The sequence below is a fragment of the Colobus angolensis genome, unplaced genomic scaffold (assembly GCF_000951035.1).
Source record: "Colobus angolensis palliatus isolate OR3802 unplaced genomic scaffold, Cang.pa_1.0 Scaffold306, whole genome shotgun sequence".
Taxonomy (NCBI): domain Eukaryota; kingdom Metazoa; phylum Chordata; class Mammalia; order Primates; family Cercopithecidae; genus Colobus; species Colobus angolensis.
Window position 1 is genome coordinate 2,979,947 of NW_012116333.1, and position 19,191 is coordinate 2,999,137.

General features: G+C 52.6%; 1 protein-coding gene across 2 annotated transcripts in view; it reads left to right on the forward strand.

The window, feature by feature from the left end:
• Positions 1 to 19,191, forward strand: part of CHAT (choline O-acetyltransferase) — a 57,623-nt gene that overhangs the window by 5,534 nt on the left and 32,898 nt on the right. For both annotated transcript variants that reach the window (XM_011950368.1, XM_011950367.1), the window contains exons 2-7: positions 1,853 to 1,955; positions 5,073 to 5,264; positions 5,818 to 5,936; positions 7,424 to 7,477; positions 10,842 to 11,022; positions 12,954 to 13,131. In XM_011950368.1, coding sequence (XP_011805758.1) covers positions 1,920 to 1,955; positions 5,073 to 5,264; positions 5,818 to 5,936; positions 7,424 to 7,477; positions 10,842 to 11,022; positions 12,954 to 13,131 — 760 coding nt within the window. In that variant the 5' untranslated portion in view covers positions 1,853 to 1,919. The remainder of the gene's footprint in view (positions 1 to 1,852; positions 1,956 to 5,072; positions 5,265 to 5,817; positions 5,937 to 7,423; positions 7,478 to 10,841; positions 11,023 to 12,953; positions 13,132 to 19,191) is intronic.

Sequence of the window (19,191 nt, forward strand, 5' to 3'; positions counted from 1 at the left end):
TGTGCTGCTTCTTTGCCTGGGCTTGGGGAGGCTTGACCATCAGGGCTTCGGGACTCCAAGCGCATGTTCTCACTTCACTTGGCCCAGCATCTGCTAAGCACTTTCTGTGTCTAGTCGGAGGGTCCGCGGGTCTGACCCGACTCGCCTGAATTGCTGGTTCGCAACCGCCTCTCCCGGGAGCAGGGGGTGGGGAAGAAGGATCAGCGGCTGGTGGCAAGTCTGAGCCAGGACGTAGCGGATGACAGCCTGTGATGACCGGCCAGACTGGGGTTGGACCTTCCGGGCAGAGCAGGCAGCCCTTGGAAAGCCAGGCTGGCAGGATCATGGGTGGGAGGCACAAAACAGACAGACAAACAGGCATATTCACACATACACCCTCTAGGCATCCGCCCAGTAGTGATGCAGGAAGAGGAGCTGGCAGGTGGGACCACCAGAAAACCATCCCACCCAGCTCTGCCCTCTTCTTCAAGCTCAAGGTCCCTGAGGCCTGACTAGTGTCTCCTGAATGTGGAGGTGGAAGGGTCCGGGCCAGAGCAAAAGGAGGCATTGGCTGCATTGTCTGCAGATCCTTTTCCAACCTGAACTTGTCCTTGCTGTCCCCTCAAAAGACTGCCATGCTCTGGTGAATCCTCACTAGGATGCCACCTCTTTCACTTTGCAGTTGGGGGCAGTCCCTACGAACCCACAGCACTGGGAGGCCTGGGAACCAGCCAGTCCAGAGTGTCCCTGCACTGTGCCAGCAAGGGCTTCACATTCTCTGCCCAGCACTGCAAGGCAGCCCCAGGCTCCTCCATCTTTGGGCCTGGTTCATCCATCTTTCTTGACTCTCTGTTCCTGGCAACAACCCTGCCATGTGCCCATACATGGGCCATGCTTGCCTCTGGGTAGGGGTGGTGGTGGGTGGGGAGAGGGGTGAGGAAATGAGCTAAACATCAGCTTTAGACTTGAGAGAGAATAGAGGGTGGGCTGGTGGAAAACATCAGTATGTGCCTGTGGAGGCTTAGGTTCAGGGGGATCTCAGAGGATAGCAATTGTGACCCACAGCCTAATAATAACAGTCTTTGCCCTCTTGGCCTGGCTCACTTCTACTGTACCTTCAAAATTAATCTGCCTCTCCCCAGACTAAGGCCGGTGACCCCTAGGGGCCCTGGCTGCCCAGCCTCCCTGCATACCTCCCTGGGCACTCCCATGGCATCTACACTGGCAGCCTGCAGACCGGAGACTGCCTAGGTCACAGTCCCTCCAGCAGGCCCAGAGTCTCCCTGCCCTGGCCACAGGCCAGGCTCCCAATTAGCCCAGATGCATCCTGGAGCACAGGGCCTTAAAGGCCTCCATTCACCCACACATGCATTCGTTTCCCTCAGCCCACCAACTGAGGAAATTCACCCTACTCCATACCAGAGATGTGGCCAGGCCCCAGAGATGAAGCCTTGAGCACAGTAGGTATGGTCTTACCCTTGAGAAGCTAGTGGGAAAGAGAGAGCTTGATCAGCAAAGCACTTATCTATTGGATTCCAGGCAGGAACAAAACTAGCACTCCGCCAGCAACCCCTGGTGGATTTGGATTGCCCTGGGGTGGTCAGCTGGCCTTGGGTGGCAACAGCCCCATGAGAGCAGACCCTCACTTTAGGAACCACTCTCTCCCATATGAGGGCCCAGAGAGAACACTGTGGTCAGCACATACAGCTGGAACTCGAGACTGGGGCCAGGCCTACAATGAGACCCCTATATACAGCTGTCAGGCTCTGGCCTCCTCATGGAGCTGGGGTAGGGGTCTGTTGGTGGGAGGTGGAGGGTTTGTGATAGGTCTGTGTGGCTGCTGTGTTGATGCTTCTCACTTCTTGGTCCCCAGGTCCACACTCTGCATCCCTGGACCAGGACTCACCAAGACGCCCATCCTGGAAAAGGTCCCCCATAAGATGGCAGCAAAAACTCCCAGCAGTGAGGAGGAGTCTGTGAGTGACTTTTGGAGTCCTATCTCAACCCTGCTTTCCCCACCCACATGCCCTTGCTTCCAGAACAGTCCTGACTAGGACTGGCCCCCAGCATTTGCCTGGCCCCAGCCCTGCCCTCTACTGGCACGAGGCCCAGGCTACAGCCCTGCCCCCAGCTTGCTGAGGATCCCAGAAGGGCCTGGAGGGGCTGAGATGGGCCTCAGGGTGCCAAGGGAATGCTAAGAGCTAAACTTCCAAATCCCTGGGCCAGGCTAGGCACTATCTTTCCTTTCAGGGCCTCTCTTCATCCCAGCTTCCACTTCTGATAGCTTTGAGCCCAGTGATTTTGCCTTAGGGTGGGGCTGAATTCCTACTCCAAGCCCTGCAAGTCCCAGCTCCAGCTGCTGTCACTAGTTCAGCCTGGGAGCCTTAGGCACCATGTTCTCCAATGGCCTGAGACAATGCCATCCTCCTTGGGCAGGCATCCTCCCTCCCACCCCAGCCAGCCTTCGGGAGGCAGAGCAACCACCTGATTTCAGGTTGTTGCATGTGCTTCCCCTTTCCCACACTTGTCTTTTTGCCACCTTCTTTACTGTTCCCCCTTCCCCAAGCCCTCATTTGAAACCCTGAACAGAATTTTCTGGCTTCTCCCCAAGAAGCTGCTCACTCCATTGCCCTGACCTCTGCAGCTGACAAACATCTATTGTCACCTCTGGTCCACTGGCATGCTTCTCCACCCACCCCATTGGGCTGTGGTTTCCTTAAGAGCAGGCTGTGTTTCTCCATCGTCTCTGAGTTCAGCCCAGGATCTGACTCACATGAACTGCCCAGGAAATACGGAGTCTTGGAGTATTACCTGAGACTCCCAGGTCCAAAGACCCTCTTAGTACAGGGCTAGAAGTCTGGGAGAGTCTGGGGAGGATCCCTGGGGGGGGGCTGAGATGACTGAGCTGCGATTTCCTGCTTTATTCCTTTTTACCCACTGCTGATTCCCTGTTAGCCAGGCTAAGTCACAGCGCACTGTCAGAGCTAGAAGAAGGCAGGCAGTGTCTGGTAGAGGCTCTAGCCAGACTTGTGGGCCCTTTTGGCCAGGCCATTAACTGGGCTGGGCTTTCTGTAGGTGCTCACCCACCCACCACCCATCACACAGACCACACCCCACCGCAAGAGATGGAAGAACCAGAACAGCTGGGTTGGGGGCCCAGACCTGGCTCGCTGCGGTTGGGCAGGGCAGCCTGGGATGCTGCCCAGATCTGTCCTCGCATCATTCCCCAGGGCAGAAGCAGCCCATAGTTGGCATTGACACCCCACCCCTACCAGAGAAGTGAACCCTAGAGGCAGGATCAGACAGGCAGAGGGCCGCCATTCATCCATCAGCAGCAGGGGCAGAGAAGGAGGTGCTTTTAAGGGGCCCCTTCACTCTGCAGCCTATGGGGAGGAACCTTTACTGTCTCATGGAAACTCATCACTGCACAGAGGAGAAGCCCCTGAAGGAAGGTGCCTCACTGTCTACCAGCGTGTCCCAGGAACCATGTTGCAGAATTCTGGTCATTAGGGCAGCACTGAATTATGTCTCTCATCCAAAGCCATCTTTCATCCTTCCAAATCTCTCCAGGTCTGCCTCCCGCTCCTCAGGTCTGGAGATCAGTTAGATTCTGAAGCCCCAGCTGAGAACAGTTTATAAATTAAGAGTGACTAGCAGCCAACAATATCAATAACAGGACTATTTCATCTTAGATCCATCCTTCATGGCTTAAAAGCACTTTCACATGCATTAGGTCTTTAATCCTATGAGAGGGAGAGCTTACTACCCCCATTTTACAGGAGAAGAAATTGTACAATTTAAGCAATATTATTATAAGTTCTGCCTTCCTATTGTCACTGGCCAAGTGAGGGACAAGAAGAGGAAAGGAATGGAAAAGGGAGTGAAAGGGAAGGGAGAGAATGACCCAGGAGAAAGAAGCAGAGTGGACATGGAAGACTGATTTTAGCTCCTCGTCTGCCATCAGATTTGTATGTTACCTTGGACTAGCTGCTCCACTCTCTGGGACTCAGTTCCCTCATAAATAAATGGGAAGTCACAAAATTGAAGCCACACAGAAGCCTTCTGTGGTGAAAGCTGCTGGTAAACTGAGAGGCACAGCATGCGTATAGGAGGCCGGAGTCGGGGGGGTTCTTCCCAGGCTCTAGCCACACTTTGGGGCTCCCAAAGAGTATGGGTTTCCTCTTGGGAATTCCTCTGGAAGTATAAGACAGCAAGGTCCTAACATTTTAGATGTGCCTATCCAAGCCCACTTGTTTCCCCCATTTAATTCTCTCTGTGTTCCTCTCAGGTAGGAATTATTATTTATGTCCTATGGATGAGGAGCAGAGGCTTGGAGAGATTTGGAGAGGAAGGACATTCACTGCATCCCCCCCACTGCCCCTAACACCCACATGAAACAAAATCCCCTGCCTGGATTTTATAAGTAGGAGGGACTTATAAGAAGCTCAGGGCATGAATCATCTTCCGAGGAAACCTCTTGTAGGATTCTAGTCATTAGGGCAGCACTGAATTGTCTCTCATCCAAAACCATCTTTTTTCCTTCCAAATCTCTCCGTAAGCGTGCCCCCTTCAGGTCCAGAGATCAATCAGATTCTGGAGCTCTAGCTGGGAGCAATCTCTAAATTAAGAGTCACCAGTAGTCAACAATATCAATAACAGGACTATTTCATCTTAGATCCATCCTTTATGGCTTAAAAGCCCTTTCATATCTATTATCTGTTCGATCCTATGAGAGATAGGGGTTACTACTCCCATTCTACAGAGGAAGAAACTGAGGCACAGAGGAAGGGTGACTTGCCCAAGTTTGCAGAGCTGGTCAGTGGCAGGGTCAGGGTACAAACCCAGGTCTGCCTGGTGCCAATATCACCATATTTTACTTTACCCCTTTCTGGGGACAGAGCACAGTGAGATCAGGGACGCCAAACTGAAACTTCCTAAATTCATAATTTTGCTGAGCTGAGCCCTAGAAATGGACAGGCCCCAGGGTAGAGAACAACACAGGAGCAGAAACACACAGATACTAGGGACCAACCTGGGGACAGGCATGGGGCGCACATACGAGAGGCACAATGCCTATGAACCCTCTTCTCCAGGGGCTGCCCAAACTGCCCGTGCCCCCCCTGCAGCAGACCCTGGCCACGTACCTGCAGTGCATGCGACACCTGGTGCCTGAGGAGCAGTTCAGGAAGAGCCAGGCTATTGTGCAGCGGTTCGGGGCCCCTGGTGGCCTCGGTGAGACCCTGCAGCAGAAACTGTTGGAGCGGCAGGAGAAGACAGCCAACTGGGTAAGAGGGGCAGGCAAGGGACCCATAGAAGAGGGGCGGGAGGCAGACCTGGAGACAGAGGGATTTCGGTGAGAGGCAGGTAGGGGACAAAGACAGGGCAGAAGGAGAGACAAGGGACAAGGATGCGGGATAGGGGTGGGAACAGGCAGGTGGCATGGATTGGAGGACAGGAAGGGACAAGGATAAATATGGATAGAGAAAGAGGAGGACAAATCGGGGACAGGAATAGAGGACAGATTGGGACAGAGATCGCATCAGGAAAGAAGAGAGGGTGAAAGGCAGGAAGGAGGCACCTATAAGGACAGGCAGAGGACAGTGATGTAGAACCAAGCCACCAGGATGGGGACTGGGAAAGAAGAAAGGAGACAGGAGGGCGCAAAGGTGAAGGGCAGGCCCGGTGGACTGGGAAGCTCCTGGCACATACCTGGGGCTTAGCATATATTTGTGGAATGAATGAATTAATGCTCTGGTGAAGTGTCCCGATTTTCTCTCGGGGCTGTCAGGATAGGACTGTTTGGAGGGATGTGACAGCCTTTCCTGCCCTCCCTGGCAGGTGTCTGAGTACTGGCTGAATGACATGTATCTCAACAACCGCCTGGCCCTGCCCGTCAACTCCAGCCCTGCCGTGATCTTTGCTCGGCAGCACTTCCCTGGCACCGACGACCAGCTGAGGTGAGGCCTTGGTGCTCCTAGCTCATAACCTGGGGACCCACCCAAGGCAGGGGCCCTTACCCCAGCGCCAGCAAAGAAAGGCTGAAGCTGGAGCCTCGGCTGAGCTTCCTGTGGCCAAATGCCCTGAGACAGTGGACATCCAGGCCATCAGGTGGGGAGCAAGGTTAGGTGTGGCTGCACTCGAGTGACAATCACACGGTCATCCTTAGTCTATATTTATCTTGCAGTGGAATGGGCACTCATGGAGGTCATGGGTCCAAATATCCCCACAGCCTCCACCTGGCTGAGGCCCTGAGAGGAGGCGTGTGGCCCTGGACCACGCCAGTACTTGTCCCTGGGAAACACTGCCCCAGGCTGTCTGAGAGGCCTCTGCTTCCCTCCAGAGCCCGCAGCTCTAAACTGAGGCCCCGGAAGGCTGGAAACAATTCCTCCCTGCCAGCAGCCAGAGCCTGTGCCATCTGCTGTAATTTCAGAGCTCACTGAGCCGTTGGAAGGGCCTCTGGCCGCTGATGATGATGGAGGATGGGGGCAGGGAGAAAGGGTTTCCCTTCTGGAGTCTCTCAGAGTCTGGTCTTAAGACCTGAGTGGGACAAATGGTGGGGACAGTTTAGAGGGAGGGCAGAGGGCAGGCCAAAGTGGCCCAAAAGCAAGCGGCAGGGCCCACCTCACCTCTGGGCAGGGCTTAGCCACGCTAGGAAGACCTCCCCATCCCACCCTACCAGCTGGCCAGCCTTCCCTCCCACTGTAGCTGGGGTCTCCCCAGGGAAGCAGGAAGGTGCGGATGGATGAATGACTTCTGTAAACAGTTCTCACAACTGCATCTGAGGAGGAGTATTTTCGTCCCGGTGCAATTAAGCCAGGCCCAGCATCCCAGGATGACAGTTCCCGCTGCTCGTTTCTCCAGTGCCTTTCCCCAAGCACTCAATTTCCTTTTCCTTAGTACTGGGGGGTAGGGGGAAAGAGACCAAATTACTGGCTTTTCCCAGGAGAACATTTTCCACAAGACCAGGAGTCTTGCCCTATCCAGCCCCAGGGCTGGCCTTTCCAAGGAAGAACTCCACCCTTCACCCTTCGCCCCTTCTGACCTGCTCTGTGGCCTCTCCTGGCTTCCATCTCCCTCTCCGCTCCCTCTCCTCTTCAAGGTGATTCCAGCTTCCTATCCTCTCCCCAAGAGCTGCTCCACCCCTAGTTCTCACCAAAGGACCATTTTGAATCCAAGGCTTGTGGTGGGCTCACGGCACTGGGCTGGAGGGCAGGAACCACATCTGATTAGTGTAGGAGCCACCTCTGATTAGTGCACACAGGCCGCCATACAATGGGGGATCACAGAGTTTGGCAGCGGGGAGGAGGGAGAGAGAAGGGAGGGAAGAGGAAGGAGATGGAAGAGAAAAGGAAGGAGGGAGGGGAGGCAGAATGGAAGGAGGGAGGGAGGGAGGGAGGAAGCCAGGCCCTGGGAGGAAAGGCTCAGGCCTCCCTTCTCCCTGCAGGTTTGCAGCCAGCCTCATCTCTGGTGTACTCAGCTACAAGGCCCTGCTGGACAGGTAGGACTGGGAGGGTGGTTCCCTGTTCCAGCACAGTCTGCCTATGCGTCCATCTCCCTTGCAGGGACCTTGTCTTTTTCCAACTCTGTATTCCCATTCCTGGCTCCTGGCACGGAGCAGGTGTCCCTGCCCTCACCTACTCCCCCACCATCAGGATAACCTTTAGCCCAGCCGGCCTGACTGTTAACTGTTCCTTTTCCTGGGGCAAGCACCATCCTTCCTTGATCTTTTAAAAATGCCCCCTCCCTCCACACATATGTGCACAGGTGGAGTGAATTCATTTGAAGCTGGTGAACACATAGGAAGGCGGGGAGGAAACAGTTGTTAGAGTAAGGTGATGGGAGTCCTGCTTTGCCACTTGGAGGATTGGTGTCTCCAGCCAGAGCCCCTGTGTCCTCAATCCCCCCAAGTTCAGTGGACACGACGCTGTTCTGACAGATGGAGAGGGCTGCTAAAGCACAGCAGGCTCTCTTTGATTTTAGGAGGAAAGTCCCTCTCCTGGCCAAGCTTAGGAGAGCAGGAGGGTGTCTGAGAGCAGCAGGGAGAGTAAGAGGATCTGGAGGACCCAAGTCTCTCAAGGTATAGACTATAAGGGCATTAGAAGCTGGAAGGAGACAGAGAGGCCCAAAGAAGCACCCCTTGCACAGATGAGGAAGCTGCAACTCAGAGAGGTTAAGTAACTCATCCATGGTCACACAGCTGGGTGGTGGCAGAGCAAGGAGTGGACAAGGGGCAAACTTCACTCTCTGTTCAACTTGGCTCAACTCAGTCTTTACCGAGCCTTGGGACCGAGGCTCAGACCCACAGCCCCTCCAGGGTAGGGCTGCTCCCTCTGGAGAGGGGCAGGCAGGGCTCCCAGACTCTCAGGGTGGAGCAGCTCAGGCTGTCCAGGGCATTTCTGCACCACACGCTCTTGGGTGCTCTGCTCACTCCTCTCTAAATGCCATGGGCCACTAGGCCCTGGACTGCTGTCTCCTTAGGGTGTGTGTTTGGTCTCTCCCTTCTTCGTGGACAGTGCTCCATTTCCTCCCAGAACTCGCCCCTCCAGCTCACTGTCCTGCCTATTTTCAAATAGCTTTGTCTCGCTGGGCCTGGGGACTTGGTGCCCATTCATCACTGACTGCCCCCACAAGACTTCACTTTCCTTCTGATCCCAGACTTTCACACGTTTGTGTGCACACTCACACAAACATGAATACCCATGCATATCCACATGGAGGTTCCCATGTCCAGTGACTGAAAAGGACTTAAGACTGGAACATTTTCCTGAGTGCCTGTTTTGAACCCTTAATTAATTAATTAATTAATTCACTTATTCACTTTGCAATGTAGTTATGCTGGGAAGATGAAGAGAAATAAGGCCTCATCCTCCCTTCAAAATGTCCTTAGGCTATTGGGCAAGATAGTCACATAAACAGACACAAAATACAGCTGAGTCCCGTCCCCTGAGTCCCACACTCGCTCATCCAAGCCTCAGCCATCCCCACTGGGGTGTCTCTCAGTCATTACAAATGAGCCAGGAGAGCTTCGCCTCTCCCTCCCCGCTCCCCAACTCCTCCCATACCTTGTTGAGCCATCTCTGTAAGTGCACTAGCGCATGCCCTGTTGGTGAGTCTGGGAACCTAGAAGTCACCTGTACGTGTTCTGCTTTCTCCCTTGCATCCTCACGTGACCCATGGTGCTCAGATGTGGACATTCTCCCTCCCCACCGTGTCCCCAAGCTCCCTCCTCCCTCCCTGCTGCCCTCACTTGAGACATCACTTTCCTTCTCTGCCGCAGCCTCCTTCCTTGTTCTTCCTGTGACAACTTTCAGTCCATTCTCCCCATATAAGCAGGGTCAGTAAAACAACAAAATGGAAACCCAGTCGTGCCCCTGAGTGCTGAAGCCTCCCGAGGGCTTTCACTGCACCAAGAATAAGGTGATAGCTCCTCCCCACTGCCACTGGAGCCCCACAAAACCTTGCCTGCCCTCCTCTCTGGCCCTGTCTTCATTGGGCCTCAGCCCTGCTGGCTTCTCTCTGCCTTTGACCAGTGCTTCTCAAGCTGCCCCTGGGGAAGAACCAATATATTTTCTTTCATTTTGTAAAATTTGTGTAAAACAGCAAAAAAATTGATTACTAGAAAAATGGTACGAAATATGAGACCAAATATTTTATTACAGGATTCAACAGACATAAAACTCCCATCACATTGCTGCAAACATTTCTGGGTTCAGGCATTACACCAAGTCATGGGTCAGTCACAGCAGTTCAGTGCAATATTCATACTTTGAGTTGCAGTGCTGTGGGACATTTCACCCTTAGGGCTCAGCTCAATCAACCTGCCTCAGTGAGACTGCCCCTGGTCACCATCTCCTGCCCCTGCCAACACTCTGTCTCACTACCTGAAAGTCTTCTGTTCACTGGTTTGCTGCTTGTGGTCTACTCCCCACCTACACATCCCAGGAGCTGCACCCCCGTAGAGCAAGAGCTGCAGTCTTATTTGCTGCCGTATCTCCATATCCCAGAATGGTGCCTGGCCTATACAGAGGATGTGCTTCACAAATATTTGTTGGCTGAAAGAGTGGAAGGATGGATGGATGGATGGATGGATGGATGAACGGAAAGATGAATGGATGGTGAATAGATGGTTGGAAAGATGGGTGAGTGGAAAGATGGATGGATGGTGGATAGATGAGTGGATGGTGGATGGATGGGTGGATGGTGGATGGAAGGATGGATGGATGCTTGGTGGATAGATGGGTGGATGGAAGAATGGATGGATGGTGGACAGATGGGTGGATGGTGGATGGATGAGTGGGTGGTAGGTGGAAGGAGGGATGGATGTTTAGTGGTGGATGTATGGTAGATGTTTGGATGTATGGATGTATGATGGATAGATGGATGGGTGGATGGAGGGAAGAAAGGGAGGGAGAGAGGAAGGACAGGCAAAAGGCATACTGAGACCACAGGGAAAAAGAACTTCCTGCATTGGCCTCAGAAGAGGCTTCTAAAAGAGATGATAAAGGAGTAGGCTCTTGAAGGAGTTTTCTGAATAGAACAGTTGAGTTCTGGGGTTGGGGCAAACGCGTGCTGAGAGAAGATCAGCATAAGCAAAGATACAGAAGGCTAACTGGCAGGGTTTATACATGCCATGCATGAGGCAGAGGTTTGGGGAAACTCTTAGGGTCTCCATGGGTTGTGGAAATGGGGCCCTCCACTACTTTAAACAGCAGAGAATTGACCTCTGCATCTGCCATGGTGATGCAATTCTGGGTTCTGCGCCCCATTTTGCCTGATCGAGTTACAATAAAACCCATTCTCTGTCTCCCCTCAACCCCTGCCATCCCCTTGTGGCTGCCTCCCTTCCTGCTCCTCTTCTTCAGCCACTCCATTCCCACTGACTATGCCAAAGGCCAGCTGTCAGGGCAGCCCCTTTGTATGAAGCAATACTATGGGCTCTTCTCCTCCTACCGGCTCCCTGGCCATACCCAGGACATGCTGGTGGCCCAGAACAGCAGCATTATGCCAGAGCCTGAGCACGTCATCGTAGCCTGCTGCAATCAGGTAAGAAGTCCCTTGTCTTGGTGAGGGAAGGCACAGAGCATGCAGTGGCCATGCATTCACATCCATTACCTTCTCCGAGGGGGCTCAGTCTTCTTCCCTGAGTCACACAGGGAGCTGGGGCACCATGTCTCCAAAATGTAGTCCCCACTTCCAGTCAGTCCCATGTCTCTCCACCAGTTGGCTTCTAAGAATGAGAGCCGTCAGTTTGAGAATATCCTCACTGGACTCTCACTTCAGCCCTGATGTCCTGAGGGTCACAATCCAGACCTTCCACCTACACATCTATTCTTTTCCATGCAGTCATCCAGGCCCTGGCCTTTCTGGAGACCACACACAGGCAGACAGTGTTACAGACTGACAAATAGGACCTTTCATGTACCAGCCTGTGGACTCGGCACTTAACATGCATTCATCCCACTTAATCCTCACAGTGACCCTGCAGAGGGGGCCTTAGGATCTCCGTGTGACAGTTGAGGACATGAGACTCAGACAAGTTAAGTGGTCTGTCCAAGAATGGGAAGGTCTGGCCAGTACCCCAAGGTCAAGCTCTACCCCCTGCAGCTCGGGTCCTCAGACTGGGTTCCACAGAGCCAACAAGGACCCATGGTTCCTGGGGGACAGGCTGAGCATGAGGGCTCCTGACCTCTTCCTTGGGCCCACTGCACTATATATTCCATATATTGAGCTTCACATAAATATTTCCTCTGACAAACAGTTTTTGTTTTTGCTTTGCTAAAATCCAAGTTTGGCAGCCATCCCAGGGACCCCTGTGGTACTTGCTCTACAATGTGATTTTGGGCTCACCTCATGTTTTCAGTAAGTTGGGAGCTCTGTGGAGCCCTGACATCTGAGGGCGGCTCTGACCTCTGTTCCTAGATTCGAAGGCCATCTAGGAGCTCTTGTAGCCCACCTGACACCCTGGCCATAGACCAAGGAAGTTTCCCCATCTTCATTCAAAAGTCAAGACAAATATTTCCCAGTTCCCATAGGCTACCATATCCACCTCTTCCAGACATGCTCTGGGCCCCTATACTGGACCAGGCCATACAGACACTGCTAGGGAGGTGGAGGGGAAGGGAAAACAAGGTACTCATGTCTGTCAGCTGAAAAGGGTATCTTGACCTGGATCTAGGAATAGACCCTTCACAAAGCCTGAGGCTCTAGCCTTCAAAGCTACAAAATGACAGAACCACAGGGCTGACATACAAAGCCCATGTAGGTACACATGTGAAGGTGCACACACACGCACACGTGTAGGTGTACGTGCACACATGGTGTGTGTTGGTGTTCCATTTAAATCTTCCTCTGCATATGATTGCTGGCTTGCTTTTTTCCTCCACTTGCCAGCATGTTTAAGGCCCATCACTGTGGCTCTATCTATTGCTAATTCACTCTTTTCAATGGCTGTGTAGACATGCCTCAGACATATACACCACATTTCACTTAGCCATTCCCCTTCTGGAGAACAGTGAGGCTCTTGCTACCATTTTGCTGTTGCAAACAAGGTCGAGAGGCACATTCCTCATGTTTTCCTGCACACACGGGTATGTTTCTCTAAGCCTCAGGATAAAATATGCATTTATAAGTAAAATTGCTTAGTCATAGGTATGCACATTTTTAGTTTTGATAGACACTGCCCTCCAACAGTAGCTGTGCCAATTTATACTCCATTCCCCATAAACATAATGGATTCCGTGAACCACAAAAGCACATTTTCTTTCGGCTAAGTTTAATGTTGCCTTCTTTGATTGGGGGCAGCACAGTCAACAGCCTTGGCTTGGTCCCTAAACTGAGACTGCTTAGAACCACCAAACACCTTAGGAACCTTGGGCCTGAGCATCCCTGTCCCAAGCTCAACTGTGAAGGCTGAGTGAAGGCCTGGTGCCACGGGTCACCCAACAAGTGACATGTTTGACCTGTTTACCCCACAGTTCTTTGTCTTGGATGTTGTCATTAATTTCCGCCGTCTCAGTGAGGGGGATCTGTTCACTCAGTTGAGAAAGATAGTCAAAATGGCTTCCAGCGAGGACGAGCGCTTGCCTCCAATTGGCCTGCTGACGTCTGACGGGAGGAGCGAGTGGGCCGAGGCCAGGACGGTCCTCGCGAAAGGTCAGCCGCAGTGCCCAGCACATCTCCATGCCCATCTCATGCTCGTGCCCAAGGGCTTTTCCTCCTCCAGGGTTGGGCCAGGGCCTCATCCCCATCAGCCATAGTGTGGGAGCTCAGGGCCCACAGCATGTCCTGCAGCCAGCCACGGTGCCTTGCCACTGAAGGCACCTTTTATGCCTTCATGTTCCATCTGACAGTATCTGGCTTTCTTGGTGGGACTAACTGGTGCTGGAACGAGGGGTGTCTGGGAATACTGGGCGGGGCGGGGGAGTTAGCAGGAGGAAGGCTGGCTGCAAGTCAGCAGGTGTGTTTTCCTGGTGGGCGGCGCTCACAGAGTGGCTGGGGCAGTCCTCAGATGGGGGTGTGGGATGGAGCCTGCCTCTGGGAAAGTGTCTTTCACCTGATCTTTCCATCCTGGGACTCTTTATCTTCAAGCTGCCCCTTATCTTGTGGCACTGTTCTTATGAAAGTCTCCAAGCATTCCCATAAGGAAGCCAGGAATATTCTTGAAAATTTTTCATCACCCTTCTGGAAACTACTTTTCAAATCCAAAGCTGGTCCTATTCCAGGAGCTGATGGAATGCCCTCCTTCCTTGCCCATGGTAGAGATACTGGAATGAGAAGCAAGACTTCTGTGAGTCTTTATTTGCCCCTCAGAATTTTACTGGGCCAGGTAATCTATTCAGACTCTCCACATCTGTTACTGAGGGCCCTGGGCTCGGCCTAGGAAGTATGGGAGACAAAGGAGATGAGGCCTCTACCCAGGAGCAGCCCCGTGATGGGAACAGGAAGAGAGGGCATGAGGAGGAGACTCACATCCAGGGGCATGCAGTGCTGACCCACTTCAGACAGGCGTCAAAAACGTGCTCCAGGACTTCAGAGAGGGGAGGGAGCCCTTCCGAGTGGGATTGTGAAAGGCTCTGTTAGAAGAGGTGGGAATGGAACAAAGCCCCATGCCATGAGTGAGAAAGGCTGGAGGGAAGGATGGTACCCAGGCAGGCAGACCCACCCTGGGCAAAGCCCGCTGCCCAGCAGGGACACACCCACCTTACCCCCAGGGTGAGGAGGAGAGCAGCCGCCCAGTGAAGGTGGCCTGAGCCGGATGTACTGGGCCTAGCTGTCTGACAACAGCCACTTGCATTTTCTGGTCTCTCTCTAGAAGGGTCTTCCCCCAGATCCAGCTGGCTCCTTGCCCCATGCAGCGCTCAGCCCAGGTGTCCAGCCTCAGGCCCTCCTTGGGCATCCTTCCCACACACTCTGTCACTGTGGCCCATTCTCTTATCCTGACTCTGTTGCTCACTCTCTGAGGACAACTTTGCATTTGTTTGACAGATGCTGATTATTTGCCTTTTCCCCCACCTTCCACCCCTTGCCTATAAGGTCAGAAGGACAGGGGCCTTGTCTGTTTGGTTTAATTTCTGAGAAACACAGTTGGGGCCCAGTTACATTTATTAAATAAAAGAGTGAGGGGTGATTAAAAATGCCAGGCCCCAGTCTTATTCCCCCACTTACCAATTAATTATTCTCTCATCCAATTATTGGGCACCTCCTGAATGCTGTCCTAAATAGGGGGCTGCAGGAGCCAAAGAGGGGTGTGAGAGCTGACTGCCCTCCCGGCCCTAACCTCGTGCTGGAGAATTAATAACTTAGCATTCCGAAGTGAGTTAATTCCCTCAGGAGACCGTGGTGTAATCAAATCCCACTCTTCTCCCCTCCAGGGACAGAGACAGGCATGAAAATAATCGCCTCTGCCTCCAGCATAGTTTCCACTTTATTAGCAGGCCAGGCCCAAGACACGCCCTTCAGGGCTGGCCGGATTGCCCCGAGGTCTGAGCGCTTGGACTGCGGATCAGAATTGATTTGTTAATGGCACTTGATCTGGCTTTCTGAATGGAAGTGCTGTTTCTGAGGGAAATGCGACAGAAAGGAGGGGACACACGCGCCTCCCCTTGGGTAATCTGATTAATCCAGTTAGCGTCAACTGTGTCATCTACACAACAGGAAACCGATTCTTCACAGATCCCCCCTCCCCAGAGCAGTCCTGCTTATGGAACAGTAACAGAGAGACCATTTACAAAATGATTTCGTTTTCCCAGTGAAAGAGTATGGCAGCTTGGGCCAGGGCTGAGAGTGAAGCTGGAGAGACCAGTGGGGTCAAGGCCATTGGAAGCGAGAACAATTCCTGGGCTTTTTATCCAAGCCATGAGTGGATGTTAGTGCCGTTTGGTAAGATGGGAAACAGGGTCGGGGAGTGGGTACAGGATGGAGAAATCATTGCCTCACATGTTGGGTTCGAGGTGCTTGAGTCATCTGGGTGGAGACATCAAGCTTGATATATGTGTTTGGAACCCAAGGGAGAGGTCAGTACAGAGCTATAAATTTGAGAGCCATCAGCACATAAATGATCCTTAAAGTCATGGACCTGGGTGAGATAATCTAGAAAGAGAAGAAGAGGGGGCCTGGAGGTCAGGTATAGAAAGATGCAAAGGGGATTGAGAAAGAGCAGCCCGTGAAGTAAAGGAAAGTCAGAAGAGTCAGAGATTCAAGACAGAGGGAGCGGCCAGCCATGTGGAATGCTCTGGAGAGCTCGAGGAGGAACAGGATACAGAAGACCCGGCTTGGCAACCCTGAAGTTGTCACTGGGCTTACTGAGGGTCGGACTGGAGTAGCAGGAGAACAAATGGTTACACACTAACAGAAGTGGTCCAACAGCAGAAAGAAATTGTCGATGAGGCAGTCAATGAGTTGAACCAGGGAGTATGGTTGACTTTTTCCAGACATTTTGATTCTAAAAGGAGCAGAAAAATGAGCGAGTTGCTGAAAGAGGATGAGGGTCAAGGGAGGTGTTTTTAGGAGGAGAGACAAATGTATGGAAGGAATTTAGTAAAAGAAATTGATGAAGAGATAGGACATAAATGGATGGGTGGAATTCTTGCAAAGGCAAAAGGAGATGGAACTCAGAAAATAGAGGCCTTTGGTTGGTACAGGGTGAAATGGAAAGCTTGGCCTGAGGCTGCAGAGGTAGGAGCATGCAGAGGCTCCCAACTGGTACCTCCTGGTCTCAGATCACTACCTTGAGATAAGAGGCAGGGAGTTGGATTCTGAAGACAAAATCGAATGTGTGAAATAGCCTCTTGGAAAGTGGGAAAGAAAACTTGAAAAACTTGGTAAGATTTATGGACTATGTTGAGCTCATATATGAAGGTTCAAAGTGATACATTTTAGGAGAGGCTAATTAACATTGTTATGTGATCTTCCCCACCAGTGCTCAGCTCCTCAGGTTAAGCCAGAGTTGGTGAGTGAAACTGGTGGGGATGGTGAAGGTGTGGCAGGGAACGGTCATGCTGGAATCTGAGCTGAGTAAGGAAGTGTGTTCAAGTCTGCTCAGGCAGCCATAACAAAGTGCCACAGACCGGGAGACTTCAACAACAGACACTTGCTATCTTACAGTTTAGCAGGTGGGTTTCTCCTGACGCCTCTCTCCTTGGCTTGTGGATGCCACCTTCTCCCTGTGTCTTCCTGTGGTCTTCCCTCTGTGCGTATTTGCATCCTAATCTTTTCTTATAAGGTGACCAGTCATATGGGATTAGGCTTCACCCAAATGGCCTCATTTAACTTGTCTCTTTAAAGACAATTTGGGACAATCAAGACAATTCCATCTCCAAATACAATCACATTCTGAGCTTCTGGGATTTAGGACTTCAGCACAGGAATTTTGGAACGACACAATTCGGCCCATAAGAGGAATGAGGTGACAGACAGGGTAGATGACAGATGGTGAGAGCGTAGCAGGGCCAAGGGGTTTGGCTGTCTCAGTGACATGAGATGTGTTCAGTGGGTATCAGAGGATGTGAACTAGAAAGTCAGGAATATGGTCAGAGTGTGAGATGCGTGGAACTGAGACTTTAGAGGTGGTGGGCTCCTGGTAGGGAGAAGTTCCCAGATGTGATATTGGCTATGGGTGCAGGGGTGAAACTGTCAAAGGTGTGGAGGTGGTGGAGTTGGGAGAGGATGGAGTCTGGGTGTCCACATGAATGCTCATGTTACGGTAACGATGATTCCAGTAGTATGGGGGAAGCAGGTGAACTGAGAGCCCAGACATTCATGATGGGGACCTAGGAAGAGATTGGTGCAGCACAGAAACAAGGGGGATGATGGTGATGGGGGGTAGAAGCCTAGCAGCTCCAGCTCCAAAGCAATGTGGGATGAGGGAGGGGGAGCTGTTTAGAAGCAGCAACTGGGAGAAGGAAACTGTCTACCCCACCTGGCCCTGGGGTGCATGAGTGTGAAGGAAAACAATAGCATGCTTGAGAGGGTGGCAGGGGAGTGGGCACCCCGGGGGAGCAGCCCCTCGGTAAGTGTCACACTGCAGTTGAGGTAAAGTTGGGCGGGACACCTACAGAAGAGTTTAGCCATGCAGGGGAATGGCCTGTTTGAGACAGTCACAAAGGGCTCTAGAAGGAGGAAAGGAGAGGTGTGAGGACCGCGTGCACTTAGGGGACACATGGCCTGGGGAGTGGGGTGATGGGGGAGCCAGGGAGCCCCCAGGGTGGTTGCCCAGCTGTCGCTGTTGGGGCTTAGATGCTTTCTGACCCACAGTAGTATCCTAATTAACTCCATGGAATGGGTTGGTCTATTTTAGGGGAGCATAGCTCCCAACCCTCTCAGCTGAAGCCCTAAGATCCTGCCCCCACTTCCTGGAGCCTGGGTACAGGGACAGTGCCCATGGGCACAGAGTCCAGGGAAGCACTTGCTGGCAGGAGGCCTTGGCCAAGCTGAGCTCCTCTCAGCCTCTTGGGGGCCCAAAGCACCAGGATACACAGGCTAAACCAAAGCAGCAATTCAGACAGAGTCCTGAGGGGCTGGGAGGCCACGTCCACAGAGGAACTTGGGGCTAAAGCCAGGTGTGCTGAGGCCAGGGTGACTCAGCTCTGATTGCAGACTGGGGTTGGATGATGACATCGGGATTGTCTAGAGCATTCCTTAATAAAACAAAATAAAACAGATTCCCGGGCCCCAGTGATTTTCCAGAGGGACAGAGTGAGGCCAAGGAGTCTATTTTTATAGCACTCTGGTGTTTTCATGTGCAGCCCAGCCTGGGACCTGCTTACTCGGATACTAGCAGTGCATCCAGGTCCCCCTCTGTGCTTGCTCTGTCCTTGGCACCTTCTGTCTTAAATTACACCTGTGAGGTGGGATTTCATTCCCACTGAACCAAGGAAGAGGCTGCGTCTGTCTTCCTTGGGGTGGCTGGTGGGGAAGCAGTGTCTGACACTGGAAGGGAGCGTCTGCCTAGACAGCCTGAGATCTGCAGTGCCAAGGAGGCTGGGTGGGATTCTGAAGACAGGCTTGGGGCCTCAGAGGGAGTCTACACACCCTATTAGGACCTCCCTCCCCACCGCCTCGAAGCTGTGGCCTTCCTGAACCCAGGAGGAGCCAACCCTTTATCCTGGTCTGGAAATTTAATTAGACATTCGGCCCCTAGTCTGGGAGACTACAGCACTTGTCAATTTGTAGGAAAAGGATGGCTGCTTGGAGAGCCCCCCAGCCCGCTAGATTTCCCGGGTGCTGCTATGAAGAGCCTGCGACCAGACCTCAGAGGCAGATGCTCTTCGTTTACACAGTCCCGTAAATATTTATCCCCGACAGTCAATTAGAGTTGAGCCACTGCTTGCAAGGAGGGAACTGACAGAAGGCGGCTACAGCTGCAGAAGGCCATGGTCATGGTTTACAAGAACCATTCAGGATGGGGGCATTTTGCTATTTACATATTATCATCCAAAGCTAGGCATGTCTGCTGATTTTAAAACCAATTACACATTAGCACTAACAGCCTCTCTGATTTAATTGGCCCAGAAATACCTCCCGAGCTCTCGAGACTGAATGTGATTTTCTTGCTCTGGGAAGGGGCTGGGCCAATGCCTCCCTCCATCAGTAGAAGAATGAAGGCCTTTGGGGACAAGAGCATCCAGGCAGGAAGGGCAAGTGGTCCAGGGCAAGAGGCCTGCATTTGACTTACCATGGCTGCTGTCTCCTGGGGCCTGGGGCCTGGGCTTCCCA